The sequence below is a fragment of the Oncorhynchus keta genome, unplaced genomic scaffold (genome assembly GCF_023373465.1).
Source record: "Oncorhynchus keta strain PuntledgeMale-10-30-2019 unplaced genomic scaffold, Oket_V2 Un_contig_14620_pilon_pilon, whole genome shotgun sequence".
Taxonomy (NCBI): Eukaryota; Metazoa; Chordata; class Actinopteri; order Salmoniformes; family Salmonidae; genus Oncorhynchus; species Oncorhynchus keta.
Genome location: NW_026278855.1, coordinates 1 through 17,525, shown reverse-complemented (window position 1 = coordinate 17,525; position 17,525 = coordinate 1). Strand labels below are relative to the sequence as shown.

At 41.6% G+C, this 17,525-nt stretch overlaps 1 protein-coding gene and 1 long non-coding RNA gene across 2 annotated transcripts; one reads left to right on the top strand and one right to left on the bottom strand.

Moving 5' to 3' along the window:
* Window positions 1-1,346: 1,346 nt before the first annotated feature.
* On the bottom strand, window positions 1,347-9,158 carry LOC127918611 (zinc finger protein 449-like). Its single transcript, XM_052501884.1, has 4 exons — window positions 8,871-9,158; window positions 5,680-5,799; window positions 2,574-2,705; window positions 1,347-1,659 (listed from the first exon to the last, which is right to left on the bottom strand). Exons 2-4 carry the CDS (start codon window positions 5,783-5,785, stop codon window positions 1,436-1,438), a joined length of 462 nt encoding a protein of 153 aa, XP_052357844.1. The 5' UTR covers window positions 5,786-5,799; window positions 8,871-9,158; the 3' UTR covers window positions 1,347-1,435.
* An 8-nt stretch (window positions 9,159-9,166) lies between these two features.
* On the top strand, window positions 9,167-15,295 carry LOC127918612 (uncharacterized). Its single transcript, XR_008100550.1, has 3 exons — window positions 9,167-9,243; window positions 14,289-14,397; window positions 15,053-15,295. It is a non-coding gene; the product is annotated as an uncharacterized LOC127918612 (long non-coding RNA).
* Window positions 15,296-17,525: the final 2,230 nt, after the last annotated feature.

Genomic DNA, 17,525 nt, shown 5'->3' with positions numbered 1-17,525 from the left:
TGACCTTTTCTCGTTTTTAGAAAGAGAAGCTTGGAATTGGCATTGTTTAACTGACTCAACCAACAACGCATATCTAATTTTGAATGCGTTATTTTCTGGTCGCTTATCAAAGTTAGCTGGATAACTAATTGATCCTGCTTTGTAGTACACCCCTCGGTACACATTGTAATTTGAATACTCACAAGCAGATCCCTACTGCAAGCTATTAAAGTTAATTAAATTATTTTTGTTGGTTCTGGGTTGCTGATATTAATAATAACAGCCATTTAGCAGATGCTTTTATCCAAAGCAACTTACAGTCAGTCAGTCAGTCATGCACACATTCACGTATGGGTGGTCCCAGGAATAGAACCCACAATCCTAGTATTAATATTAGTAGTATTAACTATTAGTAGTATTAATATTAGTAGTATTAACTATTAGTAGTATTAATATTAGTAGTAGTAGTACAACACTACACAGTTGCTGCTCTTTCAAAGCACACAGAGACGTCTTCCTTATGTGTGTCCGGCATGTGTTAGTCCGGTGTGTGTGTCAGTCCGGTGTGTGTGTGTGTCTTCTGGTGTTTTCTGAGTCTCCAGATGTGCAGAAAGCGTTTGCCACAGACCAGACACTGGAAGGGCCTCTCTCCTGTGTGAATGAGCTGATGCTCTTTTAAACTAGAGGATGTGGAGAGACTGGCCCCGCAGTCGGCACAGTGGTGAAGTTTCTCCCCTGTGTGAGTCCGATGGTGTGCCCTCATGTTACCCCTCTGTGAGAAACCCTTCCCACACACGGGGCAGTGAAATGGTTTCTCTCCAGTGTGAATCCGCTGGTGAGATTTCAACTGCTGCAAGTCAATGAAGCTTTTCCCACAATCAGTGCAGAGGTGTGGTCTCTCCCCCGTGTGGATGAGAAGGTGCCTCTTCAGAGTCTCTGACCGGGAATAGGCCTTCCCACAGTCAGGGCAGCGGTGCGGTTTCTCTCCCGTGTGCGCACGTTGGTGCCGTCGAAGCTCTGATGGTTTGGGGAAGCAGATCCCGCAGTCAGAGCAGCGGTGGGGTCTCTCCAGCTTCCTTGGTGAGCCTGCTCGTGCACTTTCCGGTGACGGTCGTCGGCAAAGCTCTTCCCGCACTGGGAGCAAGGGAACGGTTTCTCTCCGGTGTGTCCTCGCTCGTGCCGAACCAGGCCAGATAACTTCTTGAAGGTCTTGCCACATTTAGGACACGGGTGGTCCATCCTCTTTCTCCTCTGGTGTACGGGCTGGTGCCTTAGATTAGAACACTATTGTTATTGTCTACACAGTTAATTGTCCATTAACTTTTTACAGAACAGAAATGGGTCTTTGGTGTTCTGGCTTACCTTCTGAGGCGCGATAGCTTCTCAAACGTCTTGCCACATTGTTGACACTGGTGAGTCAGCTTCTCGGTGCTCTTGTGTGTTGCCCTGTGTTTCTTCAGGACTGAGAGGTTGCCAAAGACTGGTTGCAGTCAGGGCACGGGTGCTTGCTCTTCCTCAAGTGTGATGGCTCGTGCCTCTTCAGACGCGACAGCCTCTCAAAGGTTTTACCACAGTCGGGGCACTGGTGAAGTTTCTTTACTGTGTTCTTATTCTTTGGTGCTTTGGGTTCTCCCACCTTCACTACCACAGCGGGACTTGGTGTGTAGTCAGTGTCTGAACCTAGACAGACAAGGGAATAGATTTAGCCTGGTTAAAACATTGGTTAGTGTCTGGATTAACCTGGCTGGAACTTTTCAGTTTAGAGTAAACAAAAAATGTGTGTGTGTGTGTGTGTGTGTGTGTGTGTGTGTGTGTGTGTGTGTGTGTGTGTGATAAGACACAGGTAGTTATTGGGCGGGCAGTCACTCAATTTGGGGCATATTACACAATATACGTGACATATTCTATTAAAGGCCCAATGCAGCCGTTTTTGACTGAATATCAAATAATTTCTCGGTAACAATTAAGTAACTTATTGTAATAGTGTCCCATTAAAGTTGTCAAAAATAAACAAAAATAGCTTGGGAGCAACAACAAACAAATCTCATGCAAGAATCTTGCTAGTTCTGTCTGGGAGGGGCCGAATTGGAGGGAATTGTCACCTGAAAACTATCTGTTATTGGTAGAGAGGTTTGGGGCGCTGTTATTGGTCTCTTGGTCTCCACCCATACAAAATCTGCTGATTAGAAAATGTAGATCAGGGGGTGGGCAACTCCAGTCCTTGAGGGCCTGATTGGTGTCACACTTTACCCCCATCCCTAGCAAACACAGCTGATTAATCAATCTGCATTCTAAACTGAAAATCATGATTAGGTGATTATTGGAGTCTGGTGTGTTAGCTGGGGCAAAACTGTGACACCAATCAGGCCCTGGAGGACTGGAATTGCCCACCCCTGGTGTAAATGGCATTTTCAATCAGCAACTATCAAGAAATAACTGGCCATATATATTACACTTTTACAGTGTTATATTTATAGAACAGCTGATGAAACTGACACAAAACAAAGAAACACTGAATTTTGACCACAACTGGGCCTTTAACACAATGCTACAGACATTACTATGAAACTGATAATGTTCTCCCCAAACCCAACCTCGGTCAACCATGTCCTCATCATCATCCTCATCTTCCTCCTCCTCTTTGACAATCACATTGAATGTTGGTTTTCTTGCCTCCCTGAGGCCTGGAAGGTCATCTGGTTCCAACTCAGACTTATTAACAGCACCTGGGGAGGGAATAGAATTAGGTTCATTTCTAAATCCCCTTAATAGCAAAATCCCAGTTGGAAGAATCTCAAGATCAGGAGAGAAGCAGGAAATCTGTGAATCCTCCAGCTAAGATTTCTGGAAAATCTGGGAATTTTTGGCAAGTTATGGGAATTGTGCCTAACTGGCCTTATTGTCAACACTAGCTAGGTTTGTTACAATATGGCATTTCCATGGTAATGGAATGACACCGACTCAGATTTTTCCACTTTAAAATGTATGCCTAACAAACACCATTGATTTCAAAGTTTAACAAACCATATCACTCTATTTTAACAATTTACACTGAAAATGTTACTATAAAACACATTTACTAGAAGAACTATGCAGATCCAGAGTTTGGTAACAGAATTTCGGTAAAATCTCCCTCAGCTTTTTTATGTGACCAAGATAAAGTTTGATCATACAGTTACTGTTCCCCTGCCCCACTAGAATTCATTATTAAAGGGGCCATCACCATGACTTTAATACACCAATGGTAACATGATATTCTCTTACCCAATTAAAAAAATGGTGGAAGCCCTCAATGGCAACGTCCATGCTAAAACGGGTGATATACATCTAGAGTCCTCTGTGGTTTGAGCAGAAATCCAAACTTTGCTTATTCCTAATATTAAGGATATAAAATGGTTTGGGGAAGTATACAGTTGAAGTCGGACGTTTACATACACCTTAGCCAAATACATTAAAACTCAGTTTCGCAATTCCTGACATTTAATCCGAGTAAAAAGTTAGGATCACCACTTCAGAATAATAGTAGAGAGAATGATTTATTTCAGCTTTTATTTCTTTCATCACATTCCCAGTGGGTCAGAAGTTTACATACACCGAATTATTATTCGTTAGCATTGCCTTTAAATTGTTTAATTTGGGTCAAACGTTTTGGGTAGCCTTCCACAAGCTTCCCGCAATAAGTTGGGTGAATTTTGGCCCATTCCTCCTGACAGAGCTGGTGTAACTGAGTCAGGTCTGTAGGCTTCCTTGCTCGCACCCGCTTTTTCATTTCTGCCCACAAATGTTCTATAGGATTGAGGTCAGGGCTTTGTAATGGCCACTCCAATACCTTAACTTTGCTGTCCTTAAGCCATTTTGCCACAACTTTGGGAAGTATGCTTGGGGTCATTGTCCATTTGGAAGACCCATTTGTGACCAAGCTTCAACTTCCTGACTGATGTCTTGAGCTGTTGCTTCAATATATCCACAATTATCCTCCCTCATGTTGCCATCTATTTTGTGAAGTGCACCAGTCCCCCCTGCAGCAAAGCACCCCCACAACATGATGCTGCCACCCCCGTGCTTCACAATTGGGATGGTGTTCTTTGGCTTGGAAGCCTCAAACTTTTTCTGCAAACATAACGATGGTCTTTATGGCCATTTTTGTTTCATCAGACCAGAGGACATTTCTCCAAAAAGTACAATCTTTGTCCCCATGTGCAGTTGCAAACCGTAGTCTGGCTTTTTTATGGCAGTTTTGGAACAGTGGCTTCTTCCTTGCTGAGTGGCCTTTCAGGTTCTGTCGATATAGGACTTGTTTACTGTGGATATAGATATCTTTATACCGGTTTCCTCCAGCATCTTCCCAAGGTCCTTTGCTGTTGTTCTGGGATTGATTTGCACTTTTCGCACCAAAGTACGTTCATCTCTAGGAGACAGAACGCGTCTCCTTCCTGAGCAGTATGATGGCTGCATGGTCCTATGGTGTTTATACTTGCATACTATTGTTTGTACAGATGAACGTGCTACCTTCAGGCATTTGGAAATTGCTCCCAAGGATGAACCAGACTTGTTGAGGTCTACAGTTTTTTTTCCTGACGTTGTGGCCGATTTCTTTTGATTTTCCCAAGATGTCAAGCAAAGAGGCACTGAGTTTGAAGGTAGGCCTTGAAATACATCCACAGGTACACCTCAAATTGACTCAAATGATGTAAATTAGCCTATCAGAAGCTTCTAAATCCATGACATCATTTTCTGGAATTTTCCAAGCTGTTTAAAGGCACAGTCAACTTAGTGCATGTAAACTTCTGACCCACTGGAATTGTGATACAGTGAATTATAAGTGAAATAATCTGCCTGTAAACAATTGTTGGAAAAATTACTTGTGTCATGCACAAAGTAGATGTCCTAAGTGACTTGCCATAACTATAGCTTGTTAACAACACATTTGTGGAGTGGTTGAAAAATGAGTTTTAATGACTCCATATGACTCCATATATTTAATGCATATGTAAACTTCTGACTTCATCTGTATATGCCTTAATTTCTCAAAAATATAGACTCAACTTTCATTTGACACCAGATTTGACATTCTCCTATGACCTTTACATGTTGGTGCTCATGGGTCCTTTTACATGGAAATGGGACATGTGGTCTAGTGGTCTAAGCCGCTGGCTCCAGAACAAATATACCGTTGGCGGTGTTCCGTCCCGACAGATGTGCAGGCGTTGCATTGCGTCAACCAATGGTTTCGCGCCACATCATCGACTACTCAGTCTGGCATCAAATTGATATATCGCATGATGTGGTTAGCTGGTATGTTAAACACCCATCCAGCCGTTGTGAGATCTGACATGATGGCATGTTTTCAGGCAGTAACCTCCCACCACCGTGTCCTCCAGTAGCATGTGTACGGCTGCGGTCCACTTCTATTTCAGAACGCTTTCCTCTCTACTCTATCCTACCCAATGAAACAGAACATATGAGAGGAGTGGTCCTTCTGTGGCTCAGTTGGTAGAGCATGGCGCTTGTAACGCCAGGGTAGTGGGTTCGATTCCCGGGACCACCCATACGTAGAATGTATGCACACATGACTGTAAGTCGCTTTGGATAAAGCGTCAGCTAAATGGCATATATTATGAGTGGCACTGCCTCACTTCTTAAAACACGTTTAAAGTAGGAAAAAACATGTTTTATATATATATATATCTCCTAGTTTACCTTCATGACTGTAGTCCATTTGTGAGGGCTGGACAGGGTTGCACCAGCTGTGTGCAACGTCATCATCACTAGTGGGTTCGTCTTTCACACTGATGTGAGGATCCATATACGGTGCTTTATCTGTAGGTGTGATGGCATGCGCGCACACACACACACACACACACACACACACACACACACACACACACACACACACACACACACACAATGAAGTGAAATGTTAAGTTTTGGCGACAGTAGGCAGGTTTCCATTGACCCAGCAACGTCGCAAAAAATATCATTGCGACATGTGTAATGGAAACGGCAGATCTAGGAGAACTTTTCTAAACATCAACAACATTTGTATCTGTTTCGACATGGGTAGATGTGTCTTTTGCCAAACTTTCTTTACTACAAGACATGATGATTGAAAGTGTTTTTTTTTCCAAATAAGTCATAGCAGGATAATGTTGAAGGTACGTGATGTTATCACGTAACTATATATAAAACTCCACATTTATTTGAAAATGCCTACTGCCTGCAAAATCCATTTTTTCAACTAAAAATGATTTATTTTTAGGACTGATTTTCCTAACTTTCAAGAATGCCTGAATTGCTTTGCCTTGCTTTTCTGGTTGGCTGGCAAGTTTCGCCATCCAATTATTTAAGATCTACAGGAGAGCAAGTTACCCAATGATCGACAGTATATATTTTTACACACACACACTAGATGACAGAGGGCGCTGTGTTGAAGCCACCGTGTTGCCATCTTGACACTCTCCCACCATTGTAAATAATATTTTGGAAGCTACAGAAAGGCTCCATTCGTTTGACACATTAATTCCATTACAGACATTTTAATGCATACTTTTAAATGATGTGACCTAAATATAAAAATATCAAAACATGTTCCTTAAAGTATATTACTAGTGTTATTGTCCTCACTAAAACAAAAACACACGTAATTGAACAATTGATTGAAATACTGTAGAATGCCATTCATTCCTATGGAGAACTGCTCCTACTAGAGAGTGCCAATATGGATGACCAACAGCTTCAAAGCCTCTCAATGGCCCATACATAGCATCAGCAATCCAGAGTTTATTGCACTTACCCCATTCATAGACCAAATGTTTTTGCGCCTATTTGTGATAGTATCTTCTGACGAGGGAGTTTTGTTAAGAGCTTAAGGTACCGTTTTGGAAACATAAATAAATTATAAAACAACACCTTCATAAGGTTAGTGTTCCAGGTGGCCATATTATATACATGTTACAGCGTTTGTTTACTGAAAACAGAGGTGACCGACCACCTGTGCTACATTGCTATGCTTCGAACACACCTGCACAATGAAATGTTGCGTTTGCCTTGCAGCATCTTGTTGCGGAGGGTAGTTGCAGTGCGTTCGGTGTGGTGCATACGTTGAACGTATGCGTCAAACTGTCCGTGTAGACGGCTTGACAGAAATGGCAGCAGAAGGCGAACGTTGAACTTTGGTTGCATACATATCCAGATAATGCTGCATACTATTTTGCGCAATGTCACGGTCGGTGTGTTCGAACCGTATCTCGCGTGCTTCAAACACTTGTACGCGTAACTCGGGAAGTGTAGTGGAAGTGTAGTTTCGTCAGATGGAGGCACCCATATCTGTATGAATCTGTGCAAAATAAAATAAAAATCAAGTATTTTTTCTCGCTAATGAAAGGGCCATATGTTTCGAGAGCGATGATGATTACCAAATCGTATTAGTCACATGCACCGAATACAACAGGCGAAATGCTTACTTACAAGACCCTAACAAACAATGCAGTTACAAAAAATACAGATAAGAATAAGAGAAAAGTAACATGTTATTAAAGAGCAGCATGAAATAACAGGGAGAGTAAACAGGGGGGGGGTACCGATACAGAGTCAATGTGCAGGGGCATCGGTTATTTGAGGTAGTATGTATAGTTATTACAGTGACAATGCATAGATGACAGATAGTAGCAGTGGTTGTTGTTTCTAAACGTTAAAACACAGCGTCGAGACTGTAGTTCACAGGAACCAGTTGTTAGAGAAGCTAATCACTGGAAGGCCACTTAGAGTTAGAGAGAGCTGCATGGACCATGGCGATATGTCGGCACATTCATTATTAGAATATGGCAAATATGAGTCAATTGTTGCCTTCTATCCATGCAGGCTTTCACGGGCTACATGAAACATATAGGTGGGTATACAGGCTGTCGACTATTTATTAATGCGCAACCTGCTTACATGGGTAATGGAAACACTTAAACCACTTCATTTTTATTCCACACTGTAGATTTTAGCGGAAGTGGTTTTTTTAGGTGTGAAGTCATTGTGTCCAGCTGTTTTTCTCGAAAAGATAGCTGAATGGAAACGCAACATAACAGGGAATTGTCGCATTTGCCTGGGAACCCAACATTGAATTGGTTAGAATTATATGTCAGCAAGAAATTAGCTTTTGAATAATTAATGTTTCCTCTCACGACCTCCATTTTATTTAACTAGGCAAGTCAGTTAAGAACAAATTCTTATTTTCAATGACGACATAGGAACAGTGGGTAAACTGCCTTGTTCAGGGGAAGAACGACAGATGTTTACCTTGTCAGCTCGGGGATTCGATCTTGAATCCTTCCGGTTACTAGTCAAACGCTAGGCTCCCTGCCGCCCCGCTATAGGCCAGAATGTTGAATACAATTACCGGTGTCTTTGCAAAAGTTGATGTAATTATATTTTCCTATCGATATGTCTCACATTCCTACCACCAAAGAGACCAACTGCACGGACCACGGGTAGGCCAACCTTAAAATTGATTTGGATTCAACATTCTCGCTTGTGGAGGTCGTGAGAGGAAACGTTCATGATTCAAACGCTCATTTCGGATGGACGTAGACTTCTAGGGAATGCAATGTCGGGTTTCCAGGCAACTGTCGCATCCATCTTCTATGCGAACTTTGTAAATGTCGACAAATCACTGGACAAGTTCACGGAAACGTAACTAGTGACACAAAGGAGAGAAGTCACTCACAGCATATAGCTGGTAGGCAGAGGCATAATGTTTAACGTTATTACAGATCTGATGTTTACAGACATACAAGACCGAGGGCTACAATTAGCAATGACAAGTGGAGGCACAGATGACATGATAACGGCGGAAATATTACGGTTTATTTTTGTGAACATGTTGCCACTATTTCAGCACTTACCAATAAAGGCCAGCTTCTGACGTTAACAGCACTGCAGCAAACAAAACAGCCACACACCTATGCTAACGATGCTAGTACTTCTATTAGCTTGCTCGCTCTGTTTCTGTCCTTTTCATAGAGTTCTAGCTATTTAGATGATCCCGCATTCTAGTAGGGGCAGTAATCCTTAAATCAGTAACGTATCAAGTCACGGCTCATAAATAAATATATTTATTATAACTTGGAAAACGCGGAGTTGCTAGCCACCTACCTGATGGCAGCACAAATATTACGCCACTTCCGGTTTTAGTACGGAACGGAAGTTTACAGTCCCACTGGAGCTCAACCTTTTCTCCCCCAAACGATTAATAGCAAAGACTGTTCAACGTTAAATGTGAGTTTAGGAGTTGACTAATGTGCGACTAAAGCTTGCATGGCGCACAGTAAACATTAGGTTTACTGCAGGAAGCTAGCTGCTAGCCAAAGGTAGCTTTTTTTGTTACTAGCTAACGTTAGCTAGCTGCACCAGTATCTTGGTAAAGGAGACGTTTTTTGACGAAAATCCTCTCTTGTCCAGTAATTTACAATCTATTGCCCCATTAGGCAACTCTGCAACCGTTATAATGTCAAAATACGTTCGCTCCGATTTGGAAAATCGTTTTGAACACTCATCCAAGTCGGATACTAGGGCATCTTTCTAGAGCTCCGACCTGAAGTTCACTAACGTCATTATTTAACCTCGTTTCCCCAGTTGTCCTGAAAGCACCAGTACTTCCAAAAAGGTCTACATTCGAGAAGGGGGTAGCTGCCGCTCAATATGGCGAGTGGGTGTGTCGAAAGCGCTCCGGTTTTGATGGAATTGCGCTCCGTTTTTGTTTTCCGTTTCTTACCACGCAATACTGTACATTGACCTAATATACAGCGAGAGTTAGTACTTCTGTTTTGAAGCCAAAGGAGTCCGAGTCGCATTTCACTGTTAGTTTTATACAAACCATTTTATTTTGTACTGATGATGAGGGGAAGGGTACCTAGTCAGTTGTTCAACTGAATGCATTTAATCCAACCCCTCTGCTTAACGCGTTGTATGCATGTGCTGACTATGACTATCACCCTGAAACTATGTAGCTACTTCTCACGCCATTGCCGGACAGTAGTGTTGTTGCCATTCATGGCCTCCCCATTGAGTCGAATGTATGTACATGTATCAAGGTGACAACTAGATGGTTATCAATATTAACTATCTAGAAAGGAGGTGTGCAAGAGGTGTCACTACAGTCCCTGGTTTGAATCCAGGCTGTATCACATCTGGCTGGGATTGAGAGTCCCATAGAACACCGGTGCACTAGTCTACGGCTTATTGACTCGTTGTGCAGCCCAATCAGCCATGTACAACCGTCTTGAGTGGCAACAAATCTGCCCAATTAGCTGATTTGCTCTCCATACACCCACTCCTTTCGACACACCCACACTCCGGTTGCCATATTGGGCTGCAGCTACCCATACTTGCTCAGATCTTTGTCTTCTTCAGTGGGGTTTTAGGGTGGACTACAACCTGAAAAGTTGTATTCCTGCCCTCTACTGGCTTCAGAAAACAAAGGGTGGAAATCCAAAATCGAAAAGGGGGAAAAAAACGTAACCCCCCCAAACGTCTGAAAAACAACATACAAAACAAAAAAGTAATCCTCAGTCATTCAAATTCCCTCAGAGCCCGACACAGATCTGGGGACCTGAGAGGATGGAACTACTCCAGCCAGTATTCCGTGCAGCTGTCATGGTCCCCTGTCGCGCATCGCCACCTTGCTGTCAAAGGTCTAAAGGGAAATGAAGAAAACAACTATGTAACCTAGCTTGAGCTACCACCAATGGGGAAGTAAGGCGGTACGACGCCCCCGGCAAAATAAATAGTGGGGGTACGCCGTACAGGTAAAACATGAGCCTTTCATAATAATTAAAACATGAGCCTTTCATAATAGTTAAAACATGAGCCTTTCACAATAATTAAAACATGAGCCTTTCACAATAATTAAAACATGAGCCTTTCATAATAATTAAAACATGAGCCTTTCACAATAATTAAAACATGAGCCTTTCACAATAATTAAAACATGAGCCTTTCACAATAATTAAAACATGAGCCTTTCACAATAATTAAAACATGAGCCTTTCACAATAATTAAAACATGAGCCTTTCACAATAATTAAAACATGAGCCTTTCATAATAATTAAAACATGAGCTTTTCACAATAATTAAAACATGAGCCTTTCACAATAATTAAAACATGAGCCTTTCACAATAATTAAAACATGAGCCTTTCACAATAATTAAAACATGAGCCTTTCACAATAATTAAAACATGAGCCTTTCACAATAATTAAAACATGAGCCGTTCATAATAATTAAAACATGAGCCGTTCATAATAATTAAAACATGAGCCTTTCATAATAATTAAAACATGAGCCTTTCACAATAATTAAAACATGAGCCTTTCACAATAATTCAAACAAAATGTCAAACTGTAGGCTAGTAGACCACTATTTATCACTACTGCCTGTCAGAGGCATGAACAACGAGCCAATGGCCTTAAACGGGTGGTGTAGCCTACGCTCCATAATGTCAGTGTTCTCGTCTGACCACATCACATTTTGCCAAGGCAGAGAAGAGTGGCCGACACGAGACTCACGCGGACTGCAGTGGACGCATAAATTCTGGCATAATGACAATCTCCAAATGTCATTACACTTTCTGGTGTTTTGTGTAACAGATGTCTCTTTCCATTCACGACTGTAGCCTAATAAAGGAGACCTTTTGAGGTGATTGTTTGACAATCAGATGAAAACATTATTTCATGACTGGTTGTGTTTATGCCACAATAAAACATTTACATTTATAAAATCAAATCACAAATCTTTATGACTCACAGAGATGCTATTGAATTAAAGGGATTCTTAATGTAATTATATATTTTTCAATTGAACCTTTATTTAACTAGGCAAGTCATTTAAGAACAAATTCTTATTTTCAATGACTGCCTAGGTAACAGTGGGTTAACTGCCTCGCTCAGGGGCAAAACGACAGATTTGTACCTTGTCAGCTCGGGGATTTGATCTTGCAACCTTTAATTTACTAGTCCAACGTTATACTGTTACATTTAGCAACGGTTATGAACGAGGCCCCTGTGAGTTGTAGAATTTTGTCAGTACAGAGTGACGTGCTTCAGTAAGGTTGGCTAAGTTTGGCTTTTTAGTCTTCATTGTCATGGTTATCAACTGTACACTCTAAGAAGAAAAGTTTCCTTGTGTATCCTTTAGGAGTTCTTCAAATTGAAACTGTGAGGGAAGCCCTATAAGTTCTTCACATTGAAACTGTGGGGGAAGCCCTATAAATTCTTCACATTGAAACTGTGGGGGAAGCCCTATAAGTTCTTTGAATTGAAACTGTGAGGGAAGCCCTATAAGTTCTTACAATTTACACTGTGGGGGAAGCCCTATAAATTCTTCAAATTGAAACTGTGGGGGAAGCTCTATAAATTCTTCAAATTGAAACTGTCGGGGAAGCCCTATAAATTCTTCAAATTGAAACTGTGGGGGAAGCCCTATAAATTCTTCAAATTGAAACTGTGAGGGAAGCCCTATAAGTTCTGCACATTGAAACTGTGGGGGAAGCCCTATAAGTTCTTCAAATTGAAACTGTGGGGGAAGCCCTATAAATTATTTGAATTGAAACTGTGAGGGAAGCCCTATATGTTCTTCAAATTGAAACTGTGGGGGAAGCCCTATAAGTTCTTCAAATTGAAACTGTGGGGGAAGCCCTATAAGTTCTTCACATTGAAACTGTGAGGGAAGCCCTATAAGTTCTTCAAATTGAAACTGTGGGGGAAGCCCTATAAGTTCTTCAAATAACCTTTTTAAATAACCTTTTGGGGTAAAAATGTAACCCCCTCCCCCCTATTATTATTAATATGCATAACAATAACAACAATAATACAATATTTTAGTTGTCAGTGTTATGATTTTAGTGGCAAAGCAGAATAAAAACCATCTAAATATGAGGTAAACTCCCAGCAGAGCCCCAAGTCCAATGTGTATATCTGGCCTGTTGATGTTAACGTGTTGATGTTCTCTGTATATATCCTCTGGCCTGTTGATGTTAATGTGTTGATGTTCTCTGTATATATCCTCTGGCCTGTTGATGTTAATGTGTTGATGTTCTCTGTGTATATCCTCTGGCCTGTTGATGTTAATGTGTTGATGTTCTCTGTATATATCCTCTGGCCTGTTGATGTTAATGTGTTGATGTTCTCTGTATATATCCTCTGGCCTGTTGATGTTAATGTGTTGATGTTCTCTGTATATATCCTCTGGCCTGTTGATGTTAATGTGTTGATGTTCTCTTTATATATCCTCTGGCCTGTTGATGTTAACGTGTTGATGTTCTCTGTATATATCCTCTGGCCTGTTGATGTTAATGTGTTGATGTTCTCTGTATATATCCTCTGGCCTGTTGATGTTAATGTGTTGATGTTCTCTGTGTATATCCTCTGGCCTGTTGATGTTAATGTGTTGATGTTCTCTGTATATATCCTCTGGCCTGTTGATGTTAATGTGTTGATGTTCTCTGTGTATATCCTCTGGCCTGTTGATGTTAATGTGTTGATGTTCTCTGTATATATCCTCTGGCCTGTTGATGGTAATGTGTTGATGTTCTCTGTATATATCCTCTGGCCTGTTGATGTTAACGTGTTGATGTTCTCTGTATATATCCTCTGGCCTGTTGATGTTAATGTGTTGATGTTCTCTGTATATATCCTCTGGCCTGTTGATGTTAATGTGTTGATGTTCTCTGTATATATCCTCTGGCCTGTTGATGTTAATGTGTTGATGTTCTCTGTATATATCCTCTGGCCTGTTGATGTTAATGTGTTGATGTTCTCTGTATATATCCTCTGGCCTGTTGATGTTAATGTGTTGATGTTCTCTGTATATATCCTCTGGCCTGTTGATGTTAATGTGTTGATGTTCTCTGTATATATCCTCTAGCCTGTTGATGGTAACGTGTTGATGTTCTCCGTAAACAGCCAGGATGAGTTTGCATGATGATTGAGCAGGTTTCCTGTTATATTCAGAGGTGTAGGGATGGTGAAGTCTGTGAATCCCAAAAATACAAAGGTATGTTAATTGGTATATGTTATGTATATCAAATTTACCATCCTCCTTCCTTACCTTGCCAATGAATATCCCATAGGACAATGTATGTTTATGAAAACCAATATCAAAAAATATTTTTTCATTCACACTTACCACAAAAACCAAGGTATGATGAATATAACAGGAAACCTCTGGCTATTCTGGCTATGGATACCGAGAACATCAACAATATTTGGCAGGGTAATTTGTATTTTTCCATCACAAAGTATAATTGATTTATTCTCCGGTCCAGTTGGTGGCGGTAATGCAACATTATACTGGATGCCACCCGCCGTTAAACCAAAGAAGGAGTAAGGCGAGTCAGAACAACAACAGCTGCCAGTTCAATGTCAAGCGTCAAGGTAAGATCCAGATTCCTAATATATTCTGAAACCATTCCATATGTAAACATTAGTAGGCGGATTATTTATCCACGTCCACCAAATTATGTGTCAACAATAGCCATTTTAGCAAACGTTAGCTAGCTTACTCACTGGTCATTAAAATGCCTACTCAAGCTAACTAACGTTTCTATCTATCAAGCAACTCTTAAAGATGCTGTTGTGAATGATACCGTTATTTGTTATTAAGACTGTAATGTGAATTGTCCATCTTCAAGATGGCAAAGATATATTGGCTAATAAGTGAGCTTGGCTAGTTAGCAAGCCAGTTATTTTAATTTCAGCACCTAATCATTAGCTAATTGGTCATTTTAGAGATTACAAATCAAATGTCATTTTGGTTCGGCAATGTTTCAAATGAACTTCTTGCTGATAATGTGTCTTATCGTTTCATCCTAGTGAGAAAGTGACAGTAAAAAAAAAGTGACAGTAAAATTCGTCAGTAAGCTAATGCTTACCCAACTAGCTTAACGTTGCTAACGCTAGCTGTACAATCGCCAAAGCAATACTAGCTAGCTACATGTATTAGTGGCTGGAATATTTAGATATATTCCTTTAAGATGTTCCAGTTGTGAAACTCACCTTACGTTTTAGCCTCTTTTGAATCCCACTATAGCCTTCCATGTCTGAACCCAAGTCCCTGGGTTCTTACTGTGGTGTTCCAGCACAGAGAAGCTCACAGTGGGGTCCAGAGATGGTCTTAGTGAAGATGGAGGACTGTAGTCAACCACTGGAACTCAATGTGATAGTCAAAGAGGAAGAGGAGGAGAGAGGGATTAAAGAGGAGGAGGAGGAGGAGAGAGGGATTAAAGAGGAGGAGGAGGAGGAGAGAGGGATTAAAGAGGAGGAGGAGGAGGAGAGAGGGATTAAAGAGGAGGAGGAGGAGGAGAGAGGGATTAAAGAGGAGGAGGAGGAGGAGAGAGCATTCAAAGAGGAGGAGGCGGAGGAGAGAGCATTCACAGAGGGGCAGAAAGCAGTCACAGAGGAGGCGGAGCATAGAGGATTCACAGAGGAGGCGGAGGAGAGAGCATTCACAGAGGAGGAGGTGCGAGCATTCACAGCAGAGCAGAGAGCATTCACAGAGGAGGAGGTGCGAGCATTCACAGCAGAGCAGAGAGCAGTCACAGAGGAGGCGGAGGAGAGAGCATTCACAGAGGAGGCGGAGCAGAGAGCATTCAAAGAGGAGGCGGAGGAGAGAGCATTCACAGAGGAGCAGAGAGCAGTCACAGAGGAGCAGAGAGCATTCAAAGAGGAGGCGGAGGAGAGAGCATTCACAGAGGAGCAGAGAGCATTCACAGAGGAGCAGAGAGCATTCACAGAGGAGCAGAGAGCATTCACAGAGGAGCAGAGAGCATTCACAGAGGAGGCGGAGCAGAGAGCATTCACACAGGAGCAGAGAGCATTCAAAGAGGAGGCGGAGGAGAGAGCATTCAAAGAGGAGGAGAGAGCATTCAAAGAGGAGGAGAGAGCATTCAAAGAGGAGCAGAGAGCAGTCACAGAAGTGGAGAACAGGGAAGAGGAGGAAGAAGTCGATGGGAACACTGATCCAGGTAAGTTCAGTAGTTTAGGATGGAGAGAGGCTGGTGCATTGACAGCCACAGGGGATTCCAGAACTATTATTGTCTTTCCACCAATCTGGTAACTTTTTCTTTGAAGGGGTAAGCAGGGTAGGCTCTATCCACCAATTAGGGCTGTGTATGTAAATATATTTTAATTTGTATCAACATGCCCAGAAGATCAGACTGAGCATTTCAATGGCAAAAGGAGGCTCAGGGAAATAAATGATAACAAATATATTTGAAGTTATTTTCATGAAATAAAAACATGCAGTGATTTATTAAAAATACTGCATGGGGGCTTTAACATTATGGGCTCTGTTTTCAGCCGGCGATTAGAGGCCCAAGTGTCAATAATAATATATAATATATGCCATTTAGCAGACGCTTTTATCCAAAGCGACTTACAGTCATGTGTGCATACATTCTACGTATGGGTGGTCCCGGGAATCGAACCCACTACCCTGGCGTTACAAGCGCCATGCTCTACCAACTGAGCTACAGAAGGACCACCATTGTCAAATACACATTAGTTTGGAATTGTAAGAACATGAGCGCTGGCATTTTCCAGCCCCAACGCCAGGTTCAGCTATGTATCTGTCTAACATCAGCTCACTTGTGCTGAGGTGGGAGGGGTGGCAATATTGGAGGCGTGTCCTTAAAAACACTGACAGTTTCATGCAGCTCTAAAAGGAACGTTTCAGACCCACAAACAGCAGGTCTCCTAGGTAACACAGTTGGTTCAGAGAGTGGAACCACAACCTATCCAGCCATGACACACAGTGTCCATGGTAGAGAGATGTTCATTTTGTGCTGGTGAATCTGGTATTTACATACATCCTACCCTGCTCCTAAATCCTGGCTGGTTTAACAGCATCACATAGGTGTCTTTTCATCCTGGCCATTAGCCCTGTAGCCTAATAATAAAGGGGTTTTAAATGGTCTACTGAGAGTGCCTTGAAATATTAGCCTTCATGTTATTTCATTATTCACAATTCACATACCAGCATACTTGTAAGTCGCTCTGGATAAGAGCGTCTGCTAAATGACTTAAATGTAAATGTAATACTTCATTTTCCTCGTTTTGAGTAAGTTATCCAGCCCCAACTCCAGCTCCAAACTATTCCATCCTCCTATAATGCCAAGAACTATTGATAGGAGCCTAGTATTTTGTATAGACGTGCAAATGTCATGTGTGAAGACATTTAGGTGTGTGCACAGAGAAGAGATTTTATGAGTTGATGTTTCTGACCCAAATCCTATTTAGAAAATATTGTTGTTGGTTTAACAAATAGATTTGGGTTTTAATCAAATTAAACGTAAAACAAAGGTATTAGAAATATTCGGTGTCCTCGGTTTCATGGTGAGAACGTACATGGCTTCAATGCAATTTCCCCTTCTATTTCTGGAAAAGTGGAAATATGTTTTCACGGCACTGTAAGGCTAACAGGGTTGTCCTGTTATTCTAAACCACTCCGCCTTCCACCACAACATGGCCATATACAGTAGAACCAGCTCACCTGTTTTTACATA